The sequence below is a fragment of the Myxine glutinosa genome, chromosome 1, assembly GCF_964187855.1.
Source record: "Myxine glutinosa chromosome 1, kmMyxGlut1.1, whole genome shotgun sequence".
Lineage (NCBI taxonomy): Eukaryota > Metazoa > Chordata > Myxini > Myxiniformes > Myxinidae > Myxine > Myxine glutinosa.
In genome coordinates, this window is record NC_136261.1 from 10460504 (window position 1) to 10478996 (window position 18493).

The 18493-nt window shown below is 44.8% G+C and overlaps 1 protein-coding gene across 1 annotated transcript in view; it reads right to left on the minus strand.

The window, feature by feature from the left end:
- Positions 1 to 7371: 7371 nt before the first annotated feature.
- LOC137421286 (receptor-type tyrosine-protein phosphatase O) overlaps positions 7372 to 18493 on the minus strand; it is a 275641-nt gene continuing 264519 nt past the window's right edge. The window contains exons 25-27 of the mRNA XM_068107186.2: positions 17553 to 17688; positions 16813 to 16924; positions 7372 to 7879 (exon numbers count right to left, since the gene is read on the minus strand). Of these exons, the coding sequence (XP_067963287.2) occupies positions 7854 to 7879; positions 16813 to 16924; positions 17553 to 17688 (274 nt within the window). The 3' untranslated portion in view covers positions 7372 to 7853. The remainder of the gene's footprint in view (positions 7880 to 16812; positions 16925 to 17552; positions 17689 to 18493) is intronic.

Genomic DNA, 18493 nt, shown 5'->3' on the forward strand with positions numbered 1-18493 from the left:
GTACAAGGCAGAGATTTTTGGAATTTGTGAATGGGCGTGCGTGTGCACCGATGACGTCATTGTAAAAGGTCAGTGGTGCACCATCGGTTAAATGTGACACATATCCGAAATATGACGTTCGCAACAACCACATCAGTTCAAGCTTGTCATCCAAAATGGCGGATAAGCAAAGGTCAAGTGGCTCCATTAGGTCACATGCAATACCTCGACCGTACATAAAGTTTATAGTATTCTAAAGGGGGAGGTATGAACTTAAGCAGAAAATGTTTAAAAGGACTACTCTGTAAATCCCCAAAAATGGTAAATACAAACTACTTGAACTATATTACGAGAATTAGGTGTTATAGATGTTAAAGGTCTCATCAAAATGGCGACTGGGCTCATCACGTTTGTGGAACAATGGATTAAAGAAACTTCAAGACGATGGAAAAAGTCCACGCGGAAGAAGCACCAGGAAGGCCGATTCAAGACGATGAATTTTCAACTTCAACAGCTCCAAGTTAACAACACCAGACAGAAAGGAGAAAGATTAAATGAATGCGTCAATAATGGGGTCAGGCCTTTCACACATCACATCAGAACACATACACAGTAGGATAACAATAATGGGGTCAGGCTTTCACACATCACATCAGAACACACACACAGTGGGATAACAATAATGGGGTCAGGCTATCCGCACATTACATCGGAACACACACACAGTCGGACAACAAGAATTGGGTCAGGCCTTTCACACATTACATCAGAACACACACACAGATGGAGAACAATAATGGGGTCAGGCCTTTCACACATCACATCAGAACACATACACAGTAGGATAACAATAATGGGGTCAGGCCTTTCACACATCACATCAGAACACACACACAGTGGGATAACAATAATGGGGTCGGGCTATCCGCACATTACATCAGAACACACACACACAGTCGGATAACAATAATGGGGTCAGGCCTTTCACACATTACATCAGAACACACACACAGTCGGATAACAATAATGGGGTCAGGCCTTTCGCACATAACATCGGAACACACACACAGTAGGATAACAATAATGGGGTCGGGCTATCCGCACATTACATCAGAACACACACACACAGTCGGATAACAATAATTGGGTCAGGCCTTTCGCACATTACATCGGAACACACACACAGCAGGATAACAATAATGGGGTCAGGCCTTTTACACATCACATTGGAACACACACACAGTAGGATAACAATAATTGGGTCAGGCCTTTCACACATTACATCGGAACACAAATACAGTCGGATAACAATAATGGGGTCAGGCCTTTCACACATTACATCGGAACACAAACACAGTAGGATAACAATAATTGGGTCAGGCCTTTCACGTATTACATCAGAACACACACACACAGTAGGATAACAATAATGGGGTCAGGCCTTTCACACATTACATCGGAACACAAATACAGTCGGATAACAATAATGGGGTCAGGTCTTTCACACATTACATCGGAACACAAACACAGTAGGATAACAATAATTGGGTCAGGCCTTTCACACATTACATCAGAACACAAACACAGTCGGATAACAATAATGGGGTCAGGCCTTTCACACATTACATCAGAACACACACACACAGTAGGATAACAATAATGGGGCCAGGCCTTTCACACATTACATCGGAACACAAATACAGTCGGATAACAATAATGGGGTCAGGCCTTTCACACATTACATCGGAACACACACACAGCAGGATAACAATAATGGGGTCAGGCCTTTCACACATTACATCAGAATACACACACACTTGGATAACAATAATGGAGTCAGGCCTTTCACACATTACATCGGAACACAAACACAGCAGGATAACAATAATGGGGTCAGGCCTTTCACACATTACATCGGAACACACAAACAGTAGGATAACAATAATGGAGTCCAATAATGGGGTCAGGCCTTTCACACATTACATCAGAACACACAAACAGTAGGATAACAATAATGGGGTCAGGCCTTTCACACATTACATCAGAACACACACACAGCAGGATAACAATAATGGGGTCAGGCCTTTCACACATTACATCGGAACACAAACACAGTCGGATAACAATAATGGGGTGAGGCCTTTCACACATTACATCAGGACACAAATACAGTCGGATAACAATAATGGGGCCAGGCCTTTCACACATTACATCGGAACACAAACACAGTAGGATAACAATAATGGGGTCAGGCCTTTCACACATTACATCAGAACACACACACACACACACACACACACACACACACACACACACACACACACACACAGTAGGATAACAATAATGGGGTCAGGCCTTTCACACATTACATCAGAACACACACACAGCAGGATAACAATAATGGGGTCAGGACTTTCACACATGACATCAGAACACAAATACAGTCGGATAACAATAATGGGGTCAGGCCTTTCACACATTACATCGGAACACAAACACAGTCGGATAACAATAATGGGGTGAGGCCTTTCACACATTACATCAGGACACAAATACAGTCGGATAACAATAATGGGGCCAGGCCTTTCACACATTACATCGGAACACAAACACAGTAGGATAACAATAATGGGGTCAGGCCTTTCACACATTACATCAGAACACACACACACACACACACACACACACACACACACACACACACAGTAGGATAACAATAATGGGGCCAGGTCTTTCACACATTACATCAGAACACACACACAGCAGGATAACACTAATGAGGTCAGGCCTTTCACACATTACATCAGAACACACACACACAGTCGGATAACAATAATGGTGTCAGGCCTTTCACACATTACATCAGAACACACACACACAGTCGGATAACAATAATGTGGTCAGGACTTTCACACATTACATCAGAACACACACACAGTCGGATAACAAAAATGGGGTTAGGCCTTTCACACATTACATCAGAACACACACACAGTAGGATAACAATAATGGGGTCAGGACTTTCACACATTACATCAGAACACAAATACAGTCGGATAACAATAATGGGGTCAGGACTTTCACACATTACATCAGAACACACACACAGTCGGATAACAATAATGGGGTCAGGCCTTTCACACATTACATCAGAACACACACACAGTCGGATAACAATAATGGGGTCAGGCCTTTCACACATTACATCAGAACACACACACAGTCGGATAACAATAATGGGGTCAGGCCTTTCACACATTACATCAGAACACACACACAGTAGGATAACAATAATGGGGTCAGGACTTTCACACATTACATCAGAACACAAATAGAGTCGGATAACAATAATGGGGTCAGGACTTTCACACATTACATCAGAACACACACAGTAGGATAACAATAATGGGGTCAGGCCTTTCACACATTACATCAGAACACACACAGTAGGATAACAATAATGGGGTCAGGCCTTTCACACATTACATCAGAACACACACACAGTAGGATAACAATAATGGGGTCAGGCCTTTCACACATTACATCAGAACACACACAGTAGGATAACAATAATGGGGTCAGGACTTTCACACATTACATCAGAACACACACACAGTAACCTTATGGGTGAAGGAAACGAATCTCCTGAACGTTTATGGGAGGTTTCTTTCTTTAACATTTCCTTCGATTCACGTCATGAAGTTTAAGAAGTTGGAGCAGGTAAGTGTGTGGAGACCGCCGTGGGAAGCAGGTGAGACTGAGGTTCCGAGCACGAGACCCTCGTCGGAGCAAAATAGCAAGGGCTAACTTTTAATTGTTCGAATCCATTGTTGCTCACCCACGGACGAGTCAGCGACATTTGACGTCACAAAGACTCGTATTTCATGAGACTCATGGAATTTTCTGCCAAACGTTAAAATCAAATAACCAATCGTTTTAATTTCCGCATTATTTTTCTCATCTCTTCCTCCTGCTTGCTTCTTTGTTTGATTTGCTTCCTTATTGTATGAACATTGCAGCAAACTGAACCTTCACATCTTCTAACCACACGTTCACATGTTACGACACAAGCATTTCGCGATGACGCTGCAGGGTGTCCCAAGAGTCGTGTCGTGGTTTGGAGTTTTTTCTAACTTTGAATATTTTGTAGTGACGTCATTGTTTCTTTTCCAGATTGATGCCCTCACCCTGGGGATTTTCCATGAATCGATGGACAAATCGAGAACGTGCTGCAATTATTGAGGAGGGAGCATCATTGGCTGGGAGCAGCGCCCTCTGCTGGTGTGGGGGCGAATTTGTTCGTGATGCCGGAGATAGATCGCCTACTCTTTGTTTAGAACACAGCGTCCACCAACGTCCATCCGAGGGATGCAACACACATTGATGAACCACAATGCCTGTGAAACGCCGGGACGACCGTTTATAGCTGGGTCGGGATTTGAACCTAGACTACACGGATTAGAGGCAGGTGTGCGTACCTCTAGGCCATTGTGTCAACCCCTTTACCTGAACTTTACAAAGGGAAATTCAATTGCTCAAGCACAGCGAGCCTACAAACAGATCATGGCACTAATTTTGGGATATTTTGGGATTTGGGGATATTAACTCCCACCTCTGGAACTCACTCCCCCACTCTCTTCAATCCCACTCCTCCCTCCAGGTGTTTAAAACAGCTGTTCACCAACATCTCTTATCTTCCCCCATCCAAAACCTTGATCTTTTCTACCTCCGCTAATTCACCCCAGATACACCTTTTTGAAATACCAACTTCTTTCCTGGAAGTCCGAGCAGTGTCCATATGTTTTATACCTCTCCTACCCCCCTCCCCCCTTCCCATGCCCTCTTCCCCAAGCCCTCTGCCTCCCACAGATCTCCCGATGTCCCTGTTCTCTGCTGTTATACTTGTGTGCTTCCCTCTCTCTCCCCATATTGTCTCCCGCTCCCTTTATTGTATGTTTTGTGTGACCGTTTTTTTTTTTGTGATTGATGTTAGCTCTTACATGAGCCTCGATCTTGTATTAAAAAAAAAGAAATATCCTATAATATGCTACAAAAATTTAAAAAGAAAATACTGAACCAAATCCAACCAAATTTTGCATTCACCAAGTATGGTTTCTGCCAGAGTGGCATATCTGGGGTAGGGGCTTCAAGGTGGGGGGAAGACCCCATTTCTCTCTATGTAAATGTGTATCGTATAGCACACCTGGTGGTATCCGGTATTACAAATCATCATCTTATACGAGGTATCCCAAATGTGGTATAGTGATCGGTCTGTAGGCTCAACAATTGAATTTCCATTTGTAAAGTACAATTCAACAATTGCTGCGCGTTCTCGATGTGCCCATCTATTCATGGAAAATCCCCAGGGATAGCGCATCCATCTGGGGGAAAAAACCCCTCATCGTTACTAAATATTCCAAATCAAAATGACTACACTACTCTTGGGACACCCTGGATAAGTGTTCCAGATTCATGGCACAGTCATTGGTGTTACGTTGAGGGCATCGTCATATTAATGGCAGCGAATGTGCAGAAGAAGAAGAAGATGGCGATGAGGTGCAATGATAGACGAGGCGATTATTCTCTATTAATTGTAGAGAGAAGTTTGTAGTAGAGAGTAGAGAGAAGCACATGGTGTTGGTTGACGAGGTGAATGTTTGTATACCTCCTACACAACGGTAACCATTGTTAATAAATACCGATAACGATGCGGAAATAAATAATCATTAATTACATCTGGAAAACTGGAATTTGCTTTTCAAGAGCGAAAGTGTCAAACCTATTTGACCGGCTGGAGCAGCGCAATGTTGAGAAATCCCACACAGGTACGTTTAATGAGGCAGTTATTGAAGAGGTACTTCCGCAGCTTAGCATGAAGATTGACATCGAGGGATTATGGTTGGAATTACCAGCGGACCAGGAAGTGAAATGGATCGTTATGGGATCAGAGAGGGCATGGTGGTATAAGGAAGTGAAATGGATTGTTACTAGATCAGAGAGGGTACGGTGGTACAAGGAAGTGAAATGGATTGTTATGGGATCAGAGAGGGCACGGTGGTATAAGGAAGTGAAAAGGATTGTTACTTGATCAGAGAGGGTACGGTGGTATAAGGAAGTGAAATGGATTGTTATGGGATCAGAGAGGGCATGGTGGTACAAGGAAGTGAAATGGATTGTTACTGGATCAGAGAGGGCATGGTGTTATAAGGAAGTGAAATGGATTGTTATGGGATCAGAGAGGGCATGGTGGTATAAGAAAGTGAAAAGGATTGTTACTGGATCAGAGAGGGCATGGTGGTATAAGGAAGTGAAATGGATTGTTATGGGATCAGAGAGGGCATGGTGGTATAAGAAAGTGAAAAGGATTGCTATGGGATCAGAGAGGGCATGGTGGTATAAGGAAGTGAAAAGGATTGCTATGGGATCAGAGAGGGCATGGTGTTATAAGGAAGTGAAAAGGATTGTTACTGGATCAGAGAGGGCACGGTGGTATAAGGAAGTGAAATGGATTGCTATGGGATCAGAGAGGGCACGGTGGTATAAGAAAGTGAAAAGGATTGCTATGGGATCAGAGAGGGCATGGTGGTATAAGGAAGTGAAATGGATTGTTACTGGATCAGAGAGGGCATATTGTGGTATAAGGAAGTGAAAATGATTGTTACGGGATCAGAGAGGGCATATTGTGGTATAAGGAAGTGAAAAGGATTGTTACTGGATCAGAGAGGGCACGGTGGTATAAGGAAGTGAAATGGATTGTTACTGGATCAGAGAGGGCACGGTGGTACAAGGACGTGAAAAGGATTGTTACTGGATCAGAGCGGGCATATTGTGGTATAAGGGAGTGAAAAGGATTGTTACGGGATCAGAGCGGGCATATTGTGGTATAAGGAAGTGAAAAGGATTGTTACGGGATCAGAGCGGGCATATTGTGGTATAAGGAAGTGAAAAGGATTATTACTGGATCAGAGAGGGCACGGTGGTATAAGGAAGTGAAATGGATTGTTACTGGATCAGAGCGGGCATAATGTGGTACAAGGACGTGAAAAGGATTGTTACTGGATCAGAGCGGGCATATTGTGGTATAAGGAAGTGAAAAGGATTGTTACGGGATCAGAGCGGGCATATTGTGGTATAAGGAAGTGAAAAGGATTGTTACGGGATCAGAGCGGGCATATTGTGGTGCAAGGAGGTGAAATGCAGGGCTACAGATGAGAGAAGAGCGATGTAATGGTGGAAATGTGTACATACAAGTGCAGGCCTTGCAATCAACGTCGTTTCTTTGATAGTGTAACGGGGTTGCCATTCTATCACGTGCAAACATCAGCAGCAGAGGAAGGATTAACCACACAAATGGCTAATGGCGCCAAACCGCACAATACACAGGAAGCAGGCTCATCTTCACATGGACCATGTTTCACGCATTGCAAATCCTTGAACATTCGCTATCCTTAAAGCTTTGAATATTTCTTTTTAACCTGACTTCTCACGGTTGTGCCTCGAACAAGCTCGATAATATATATTAATTTTTATACGTAAACATCATCGTAGATTTGATGGTATTTAACATGAAAGCAATTCATTACACAAAGCATGGAGAGAGACTGGGTTGTGTTGGGGAAGGGGTAAGGGGTAAGGGGGGAGGCAGGGGTGTTCATGATATAAAATGATGAAATACACAGTGGGAGTAGAAGTACAGCATTCAGTTCTGGGCCTGATAACAAGCTCCACCAGCAGGGAGGATTATAGACTACCGCATTTGCCAACTTGGTGCCACGACTCGGTGGGTGCGATGTTTGCACTGCGGTGCCGCTTTCAGCTCTCAGATTGCTCGTCCCAGTGTGATCTTGCGGAGAGACGTGGAGAAGGTGAGCACATCATAGTGGAATGGAGCAGGAGTACTCTGTGGCAGAGATATATCAATATCAATATATATATATAGAGATAGAAATATCAACAAATATGGAGATGGAAAGAAAGAGAGAGCGAGAGAGTAAAGGTCAAGGGCACATAAATCGGCACTTTTCATCCAATATCTACGTATATACTGCACAATCTATATAATAATACTGTAAGGACTCGACTTTGTTATCCCTTTTACGCCGCACCCAGTGACCCGATGCCCACGGCACTAATGCATTTTCCATCTACGAACCACGCTCTTTGTTTATAACGTACAGCCATACTCGAAAAACCTGAATTCGCCAACTTTGGGACCCAAAAGCATCCGATTATCGGCCGATACGACGCCATCTTACGACACCATCGTATTGGCGTCTGCTGGGCGAAGGCGATGCGAGCCGTCCGCTGATTGGACAGTCGAGTGGTGTGATGGGTGGTGTGAACCAAATGGGCTTTTTATTCCCTTGAACATTTTAAATTAGGATATATAAGGAAACGTCTTTATCGTCATTTTAATAAAGTTAAATGGAGTGACGTTGCGATACTCGGGGTGCGTTGCATAAATCCTCGTAACTCAGAGAGGTGTAGCAGGTGGCGAGACGTAAGGAAGCTTTTTTATTCCCTTGAACATTTGAAATTAGGATATATAAGGAAACGTCTTTATCGTCATTTTAATAAAGTTAAATGGAGTGACGTTGCGATACTCGGGGTGCGTTGCATAAATCCTCGTAACTCAGAGAGGTGTAGCAGGTGGCGAGACGTAAGGAAGCTTAAAGATAACGAGCTGAAAACAGACGAACGATATCCCTTCCGTGGATGTTCCACGGGTTTCACGTCTTTATCGTCATTTTAATAAAGTTAAATGGAGTGACGTTGCGATCAGTGAGTTGTACTTGTATACGAAGAGATAAAAGGATGGCATTGACTTCGAGACGGTACGTGATAGTTGGCTGCGGCTGGGTGATGCCACGTTTTTTTTTCTAAGTGCCATGGATGCTGATGGACATAATAAAGGTATCGGCTGATCTCTCATCGTAATATTACCCGATGGAAATGAACTGTTTCTTTGTTTGTCATTTCCTGTGCAATAATGTCAAATTGATAAGTCAGACATCCTTTTCTATTGACAGCTGCTCTCCTTTTCGATGGCATCGTCTATTGATATGCATGTTCTTCTTTCATATAATTTTACACATTCACAATCAGTATTTCAATTCTTGCAGACATTGGAAAGGAAGTTGACTCACAGGCCAACTCTCTGGTTCAATCACAGGCCGACGCACAGGCGATGTAATTGTGAGTAGCATTTTTGCACAAGTGAAAATTGATCTTTCTTCCTAACTCTTACTCGGACAAACAAATGCCCTATGCCATCCATAATGGTACACTCTATCCATACACCACATCCTCCCTTCCGTGGATGTTCCACGGGTGTGTCTGTGTGGATGTGTGTGTGTGTGGTTGTCTGTGTGTGTGTGTGTATGTGTCGAGGTGGGGGGTGTGTGTGTGTACGTGTGGAGGGGTGTGCATGTGGGGGGAGGGGTGTGGGGGTGTTTGTGTGTGTGCATGTGTGTTAGGGTTGGGGGGGGGGGCGGTGGGGGGATATATACATATATAAAATATATATAATATATATTGTTGCGGTTTTGGAATAATGGTTAATTCCCCCTCTTAGTTAGTTGCACCACAACATGAAGCCTCGCGATAGTTCAGTTATTTCTTAGTAAATGTAAGCGTAGTCCTTTCCTGTGTTTAGTTTTGCGTTGAGTAGGTCAGTGAGCTTCGGTGTTCTTTTGGCGCTTTGCTTTGGTGCTTTTGGTTTGGGCTGGAAATGCCACGAGGTAGGCTTTCAACAAGTCTGGCAAGGCCGAAGGGACGAGCTGCAGGGGGAGTGGCCGGTAAACAACGAGCCGCCAATCAGGGCTTGAGGGGAGTGGCTTACCACTGCGGCAGGAGGCGGGGCTTGGAACATTCGGGTAAGATCGGGGAGGTGCCATATACGGTTCTGCCCGGAGCCCATTAAGCAGAACAGCAGCAGAACGCCCGTGAGTCAGAACACAGAACGAGAACGCACGAGGAACGCACGAGAGGAGAGATCTGTGAGAGTTCGTCAGGCAGAGTTTGTGGAGTTAGAGTTCGAGAGAGAACGCGGCAGAACGGGTGAGATCAAGAACGAGAGACAAGGAGTGAAAGTCGCCCAGCCCTGAACAAGTCGAAGTGCTTGAATTGACTGTTGTAATAGCCTCGTTGTACACGAACCTGCCCCGTGCCCTGTACCCTGCGCTCTGCCGCTGTATTAATCGCGCGCTCGAGAGGACGACCCGCGCCGGGCCACAGACGCGTGATTTCCGCCTGCCTGCATTTCTCCTACATACGTGCCGTGACCGCCAGAGGGCTACACCACGAGCGAGCTGTCCGGGTGCGACTGGCAGCAAGCCGCGTGAACATGCTCTTCTTCCATTTCCCCGTGTGAGTGATTGGGCCCATGTCTGGGCTATAGTTAAACTGATTAAGCTCTGCTTTGTGTCCCCCTTTCCTTCTTCATTATCATCTATATAATAATACCGTAAGGACTCGACTTTGTTATCCCTTTGACGCCGCACCCAGTGACCCGATGCCCACGGCACTAATTTGCATTTTCCATCTACGAACCGCGCTCTTTGTTTATCACGTACAGCCATACTCGAAAAATCTGAATTCGACGACTTTGGGACCCAAAAGCATCCGATTATCGGCCGATACGACGCCATCTTACGACACCATCGTATTGGCGTCTGCTGGGCGAAGGCGATGCGAGCCGTCCGCTGATTGGACAGTTGAGTGGTGTGATGGGTGGTGTGAACCAAATGGTCTTTTTATTCCCTTGAACATTTTAAATTAGGATATATAAGGAAACGTCTTTATCGTCATTTTAATAAAGTTAAATGGAGTGACGTTGCGATACTCGGGGTGCGTTGCATAAATCCTCGTAACTCAGAGAGGTGTAGCAGGTGGCGAGACGTAAGGAAGCTTTTTTATTCCCTTGAACATTTGAAATTAGGATATATAAGGAAACGTCTTTATCGTCATTTTAATAAAGTTAAATGGAGTGACGTTGCGATACTCGGGGTGCGTTGCATAAATCCTCGTAACTCAGAGAGGTGTAGCAGGTGGCGAGACGTAAGGAAGCTTAAAGATAACGAGCTGAAAACAGACGAACGATATCCCTTCCGTGGATGTTCCACGGGTTTCACGTCTTTATCGTCATTTTAATAAAGTTAAATGGAGTGACGTTGCGATCAGTGAGTTGTACTTGTATACGAAGAGATAAAAGGATGGCATTGACTTCGAGACGGTACGTGATAGTTGGCTGCGGCTGGCTGATGCCACGTTTTTTTTTTCGAAGTGCCATGGATGCTGATGGACATAATGGATAAAGGATGATGGATAAAGGTATCGGCTGATCTCTCATCGTAATATTACCCGATGGAAATGAACTGTTTCTTTGTTTGTCATTTCCTGTGCAATAATGTCAAATTGATAAGTCAGACATCCTTTTCTATTGACAGCTGCTCTCCTTTTCGATGGCATCGTCTATTGATATGCATGTTCTTCTTTCATATAATTTTACACATTCACAATCAGTATTTCAATTCTTGCAGACATTGGAAAGGAAGTTGACTCACAGGCCAACTCTCTGGCTCAATCACAGGCCGACGCACAGGCGATGTAATTGTGAGTAGCATTTTTGCACAAGTGAAAATTGATCTTTCTTCCTAACTCTTACTCGGACAAGCAAATCCCCTATGCCATCCATAATGGTACACTCTATCCATACACCACATCCTCCCTTCCGTGGATGTTCCACGGGTTTCGGCTAGTATATATATAAAGCTGAAAAACACAGGTGAACGGTGAAGCTTCATCAAGGTGAAGCCTCCTCAAGGTAAAGCCCTGGTGGACCCACATGAGTATGACTATTCACTACGTACTGTTTGAGTGTGACTTGGACTGTAAGTTCATCTATTAATTACGTACTATTGGAACCTAACTTTAAGACGATTTTGAACCTTTTAAGACCCTTTAGATCCCCGTAGACCTTTACATAATTAAGACTGCTTGGAGTCTTTAGACCCTTTTAGACATCTTAAGACCATTTTAGATTTTTAAAAACCCTGTAAACCCTTTTACTTCAGAAGACATTTACATCCTTTACCCCACTTAGACCCCATGATCCTTAGACCTTTGGACCTATAAGACCCTCTTTATACATTATAGACCCCTTTAGACCATATAAACCACTTAGATCATTTAGACCTGTAACTACTATTGGAACATACCCTTTAGACCTATTGACCCCTAAGAGGCTTAGACATTTTAGATCCCTTTAGAGTTTAGACCATTTTAGACCATTTCGACCTTTTAAGATCCTTTATACCTTTTGGACCCTTTAGGCCCATTTAGACAAATTAGATCATTTTATTTTTTGAAGACTCTTTCGACCCCTTAGACTTCTGAAGACCTTCACACCCTTTCAACCGCTTAGACCTCTTGAGCCTTAGAGCCTTAGACCTATTATACCCCTTTACACTCCTTTGACCCTATATACCCGTTAGATCATTTAGACCCATAATTCTGATTGGAAAATACCCTTTAGACCCCTTAGACCTTTAGACTATTTGGACCTTTACACCCCTTGGAGCCTTTAGACCAGGGCTTCCCAGCCTTTTTTGTGTTATGGCCCCCTTGGCTCCCAGAGCACATCCCCAGCACCCCCTCCCTTTCGCGAGGAACGAGCGGCGGAGCACGTGTAAGCAGGCCAGGGGGGTCTGGGGGCATGCCCCCCAGGAAAAAATTGATTTCTAGATGCTCTGTGGTGCATTCTGAGAGGTGTTTTTTCCTTTAATTGGCTATTTTGTTTCTATGAGAATTGGTAAACGATTACACAGAAAATGAAGAATTCCAAGTAGCCAACAGGAACATTTAGTTCCATAGTTTTTAGTTCCATGACAAAACAATATTTAATTTTTAGTATGGTTCAAATTACCCCATGGCCCCCCGAGAAATAAACCATGGCCCCCCAGGGGGCCATGGCCCCTAGGTTGGGAACCACGGCTTTAGACCTTTAGACCCCTTTGGATGCACACCACACAAACATCTATAGAGTCTTCTTAAAATACATAGACGAGACTTTTTTCAGCAAATGATGTGCAATGTCCAGCCACCCAGAGGAGCGATGCTCTGCTAGGTTTGATAGAATTTGCATATTGTGTCACTGAATTGGTTTGCTAATCAAAACCTGGAAGCAAATTGTTATTGAGGTTAAAACCTCAAATGGTCAAAGGTCGTCACATAAAATCATCAATTTTCATCCTATTAACTTGAAATTTGAACAGGATTTGTATATTGGATCACGGATTTGGTTCACCAAAAATCAGAACGATTGATTCAGCTGTTTGGACATGTTAACGGTTTCCATGACAACAATTTCACCCCATTATAATCCAATGGGAATTTATAAATGTATCAGTAACATACCTCAATAATATTTCAAGATATCAAATTGAAATTTCCACAGCTTATCTGTACGCATGTATAGTATATGTGAGCAACATTTGTTCAAACTTAGTCAAAGGCCAAGGCCATCCGAAACATGCAAAATACATATAAGGTCGCAAATATAAAACGCATCAACCCAAAAAACTGGCAATTGTACCAGGGGATTCTGGGGGGTGGGGGGGGGGGGGAGATTTACATGGTAAAAATTAATTGGCCCTGGGGTTCAGGGTGTGGGGAGAACCCCAAAGTAAATGTGCATGGTATCTTGTCACCTGGTGCGAGTGCAAACATAGGACATGACCGAGGCCCCTGTTGGTATCCCCAAGTGACCTGTCTGTCTGTTTTGTACATAATTCCTGAAAATACTAGAGTGTGCTCGTTTACGAGAGTCCCGAGGGCCATATTATTGCATTCATATGTGACCATCTACGAAATGTGTATGTATCTTGATATCATAGAATTAGGGGAATTAACCTGTCTGCAAGGACAGGTTCTTTGCTAGTTATCAAAATCCATAGAAGGACTGCAGAGAAATAAAGTAAAACAATAATGACCATTTTTGTTCAATGTTATCACGTTCACACAGTGGTGTGTCATGCTCAGGTGTACTGAACATGAGGGTGGCCAATCACAGTGTAACACAAGACATGTCTATGCAATGAACAGTCTATGGACCAATGAGACTTCACTCTATAGTCAGATGACCCATAAGGCCTTTCAAGACACCAGTTCCACCCTTTGAGGATCATCAGTTTAGAGGAACATTGCAGTACTTCAACAGGATGCAGCTATAAGATTAGAGTAGGCCAATGGCACCCATTATGACTCTCGAGCTTCCATTATACTGAAATAGATCTTACGTATTGTTATGTCGGTGGGGTAGTGATGACTTTAGACCAGGTAGATTTGTATAGGTAGCTCCGATTGTCGTGTAGAAACCACCATGAAACAAGTACTTGTTAGCCCGGATGTCGGATTAAGTGTATATTTGTCCCCGTCACGAGGGGGCGGGCATGTTAACTAGCTTAGGGAATAAGGTTAAATTATCCCTTGTACGTCGTTCCCTTCGTGATTTATCCTTGGTCTCTTAAAGCACCGCATTAGACATGTAGCGCAGGAAATGCCCATTAACGACACTAAATAACAATAAAACCAACCGGCAGCCAGTTCTGAGCACTGCCGATGGGATGGCAAACAGCTACATCACCACGAAGGTCGAGCAGTCCGAAGACACGCCCCGAGGAGCCGCAATTGGCCAGGGCGGAGAAAGAAGGCACTCGCTGATTGGTGAAGGGAAGGGCGAGCAAGAAGCAACACGCTGATTGGCAAAGCACGACCGATGACGTCAGAGCCGGGACTGCGTGTGAGTGGTGGAGAGCTGGGCCTGTGGTGTTGGCCTGCAGGGATTGGAGAAGAAGCACTGATGACGTCAGAGCAAGATGTAAAAACCATGTCTGACGAGCATTCTTCCTCTTGTGCCTCTTGTGCCTGCGCGTTCTGGATGTCACAGTAGACGGCTGTGCGCTGACGATTTTCCCTTTTCTTCTTCACGTTCTGGACCTCGGTGTGGGAGGCAGTGTGCCGAGACGTTGCTGGTGGATGAGAGGCGGAAGAGCCACGGACGTTGAGCTGCAAGTTTCCAGGCAGGAGGGACAAGTGGACGAGCGCTGCAGCGTGATAGGGCGCACCGAGGCCTATCTGATGCCCAGGATTGTCCCCGCGCACGGACCGCCGGGGCCTTGACAATTCATGACGAGACCCCATGAGCTGATCAGAGATAAGTGCACTAAATAATCACACTATTATTTTATCCAGTTTACCTTTCCCTTCATCTGTGTTTAAGTCTGGTGTGGGGGACGTCCCAGTAATGCCTAAGTCACACATAGGCGGATATTTTGGCGACTGCCGGCGATCAAGATTTTTCGGCGACTACTGGCGATTTTGGGCGGTCAAATATGGTCAGGCGGCAGTATGGCGACTGCATTGCGACGACGCCCCGAGTGGGATGGCGACTGTTGAAGATCGACGACGACTGCATTGCGGATGCACGGCGGCAGCATGGCGACAGTCTGGCGGCTAGATTACGACCGATGGCGGATCGCGGCGACTGCATTGGGGCCGGGTGGCGGTTTACTCCGACGTCCGCAAGACTGCAATAAGACCGCCGGCGATTGGAGACGATTCACACAACTTTTAAAATCTTTATTTCTCTATTTTACATTTCACTTTATTCACTTCAATGATGTATGACATGAAGCATAAAGATGTTTGATGTACAATAAGAAAGTTAATAAAGATGTATCATTGTAATGTAATAATCAAACTTTTCTGCAGGGAGAGAGAATGGAAATAAAGTCCAACAAATTATTTCCACTGGTCCCAAGTCCCATAAATAAAGTTTCCAAAGGACCAAAGTCCCAAAAATAAAGTTCCCATAAGTCCCAAGTCCAAACAATAAAGCCATATCCTTGTCGGCACCACAGGACCTCACTCCACGGAGACCCTCACACCATCCTGTCTTGCCATGGAATCGTGGTATGTCGTAATGCAGTCGCCAGGCAGTCGTATCTCTGTCGCCAATGGCTGTAACTCGGCCGCCACTAGTCCTACTGCTGTCGTCGTCAGTCTCCCATAGCCGCAGGGGAGACGTGACAGTTCTTCTGTAGTCGATATGCAGCCGCAACAGTGTCGGCCCGTAGTCGGGAAGATGCCACAGGAAGGCCGTATGGCATTCACATCTCTGCCGTGCTAGCTGGTGGGGCGATTGCGGAAGACTATGAGCGACTGGGTTGCGGCCGCTTTACGCTCTTATTACGGATACCGACGACAGCATGGCGGTTCCATCACGACAGCATGGCGGATTTTTTTCCATTGCGACTGAGCGTGCCGTTTTTAAACATTTTAAAAACTTTTTGGCCCCTTTGCGACTCTTGCCGACTGCAGCCGACCTGGGGAGGATAACCACGACTACAGGCGACCGTCCATTACGGTTTCATTACGATTGTCGGCGGATGGTGGCGATTTTTTCAGTCGCCAGTAGTCGCCAACAAATCCGCCTATGTGTGACCTAGGCATTAGGAATTTAGTTTTACCGTCGTGTTTTTCTTGTTACCAGCATTTCGTTTAATAAACCTCTTTATTTTTGTACATTTTAAATCTGGTTCGTGCAGGTTATTTTTTGCAGGTCCGGGAACTGCCGGCGGACCACAGGTAAGACCCCTCATCGCTTCCTTTCCCTTTCTTCCCCCGTGTATATCAAGTCCGCATTTGATCAGTGCCTCGGAGTTTAAGCTTGCTCGGCTAATCTGTTTCCTGGTAAAGTTTTTAATCGCCAGGAACGCGACAGTATTTTATGGATTGCTTCTCACTGACTACGACAGGTGCGTTGTTTCTCACCATCGCCCTTGTCTGTGCTGACGTGTGCGTTCTCATACACAAGCGGAGGAATGAACTCGTGCCTCGCACGCCACATAGCAAGCACACAGCCATGGAGGAACACGTACTGCTCCTGGGGAGAGGGAGAAGATCAGGTGCAACTCACAGAAACCATCACCAAACGTGTTCACTAATCCACGACACTACATCTACCTGATTCATTTCCTTCACACGAAGTAACGATGCAATTTGTTTTGTGGAAGACAATTCTCTGAACTTATACATGCACAGGTTAAGCTTTGGATGATTATTTCATGTTCACAGGCCTGAAATGATGTTTCAGCGGTCAAAGGGGCGCTGGATTGCCGATGATGGAGGTTGGAGCAGGAATTTTTTATTTGTTCAAAACTGGCATATTCTTTGCAAAGGACATAGTGGGATCTTTAACGTCCACAAAGTAATGACAGCAGACAGGACACCCAGTTTAACGTCCATCCGAGGAACGGTGTACACATTGTTGAATCGACCCTGCAAAACATCAGGATGACAGTTTATGGCCGGGTCAGGATTCAAACCCAGGCTCGACATCCCAGAGGTGATTCCGCACAACTCTAAGTTGCCCATTGAATAAATATTTGACTGGGGTTCGATCGCTCGATCCGAGCAATCCCGTCAGCCATAGGAAACGACGAAAAACCAGAAGTGTGTGCAATGTGGTGTGTGAATCTGACGTGTTTTCGTTTAATTTTTTTTTCTTTTACCTCTGTTTGCACCATACTGGGTCGGTGTCTCCGCAGCTGGGCCACGAGTGCAAGTATGTCCACCGCCGTGCGAGACTGAAGATGCTGCTGGATGAGGTCCAATGCTATAAAAGTGCCCGTGCGGCCCACACCAGCACTGCACGCAGCACACGCACCACAAACAAACGCAATGAAGGGTAGGACTTTTACTTCCTGTACCGCACAGGTGATGCTGGATGTTTCCCTTCACTCAGGTACATCTTGGACAGATACATCTATATATATAAAACACAGTTTGTGTGTGTGTGTGTGTGTGTGTGTGTGTGTGTGTGTGTGTGTGTGTGTGTGTGTGTGTGTGTGTGTGTGTGTGTGTAATGTTACCGATAGACTCCTAAACGGAGAGGCTTACGTGCTTGATATTTGGCATAGATATGGCCATTGAGCCTGGGACGAACATGGCCGAACTCAAAATATTTGACGATCCATATTTTTTATTCATATTTACCTCAGCGCATTTCAGTGCACGGAATCAACGGAATCAGAGCAGGTGGGCGCTGATTCACTCAGAGCGATCACGTGATGACGCTATGACGCTATGAACGCTATGACGCTATGGCGCTATGACGCTATGAACGCTATGACGCTATGAGAAAAAAAATCGCTATGACGCTATGAAATGCTATGAACGCTATGACGCTATGACGCTATGACCGCTATGACCGCTATGACGCTATGAAAAAAAAAATCGCTATGACACTATGACGCGATGAAAAAAAAATCGCTATGACGCTATGAACGATATGACGCTATGACCGCTATGACGCTATGAAAAAAAAAATCGCTATGACGCTATGACCGCTATGACGCTATGAAAAAAAAAATCGCTATGACGCTATGACCGCAATGAAAAAAAAAATCGCTATGACGCTATGAACGCTATGAAAAAAAAAATCGCTATGACG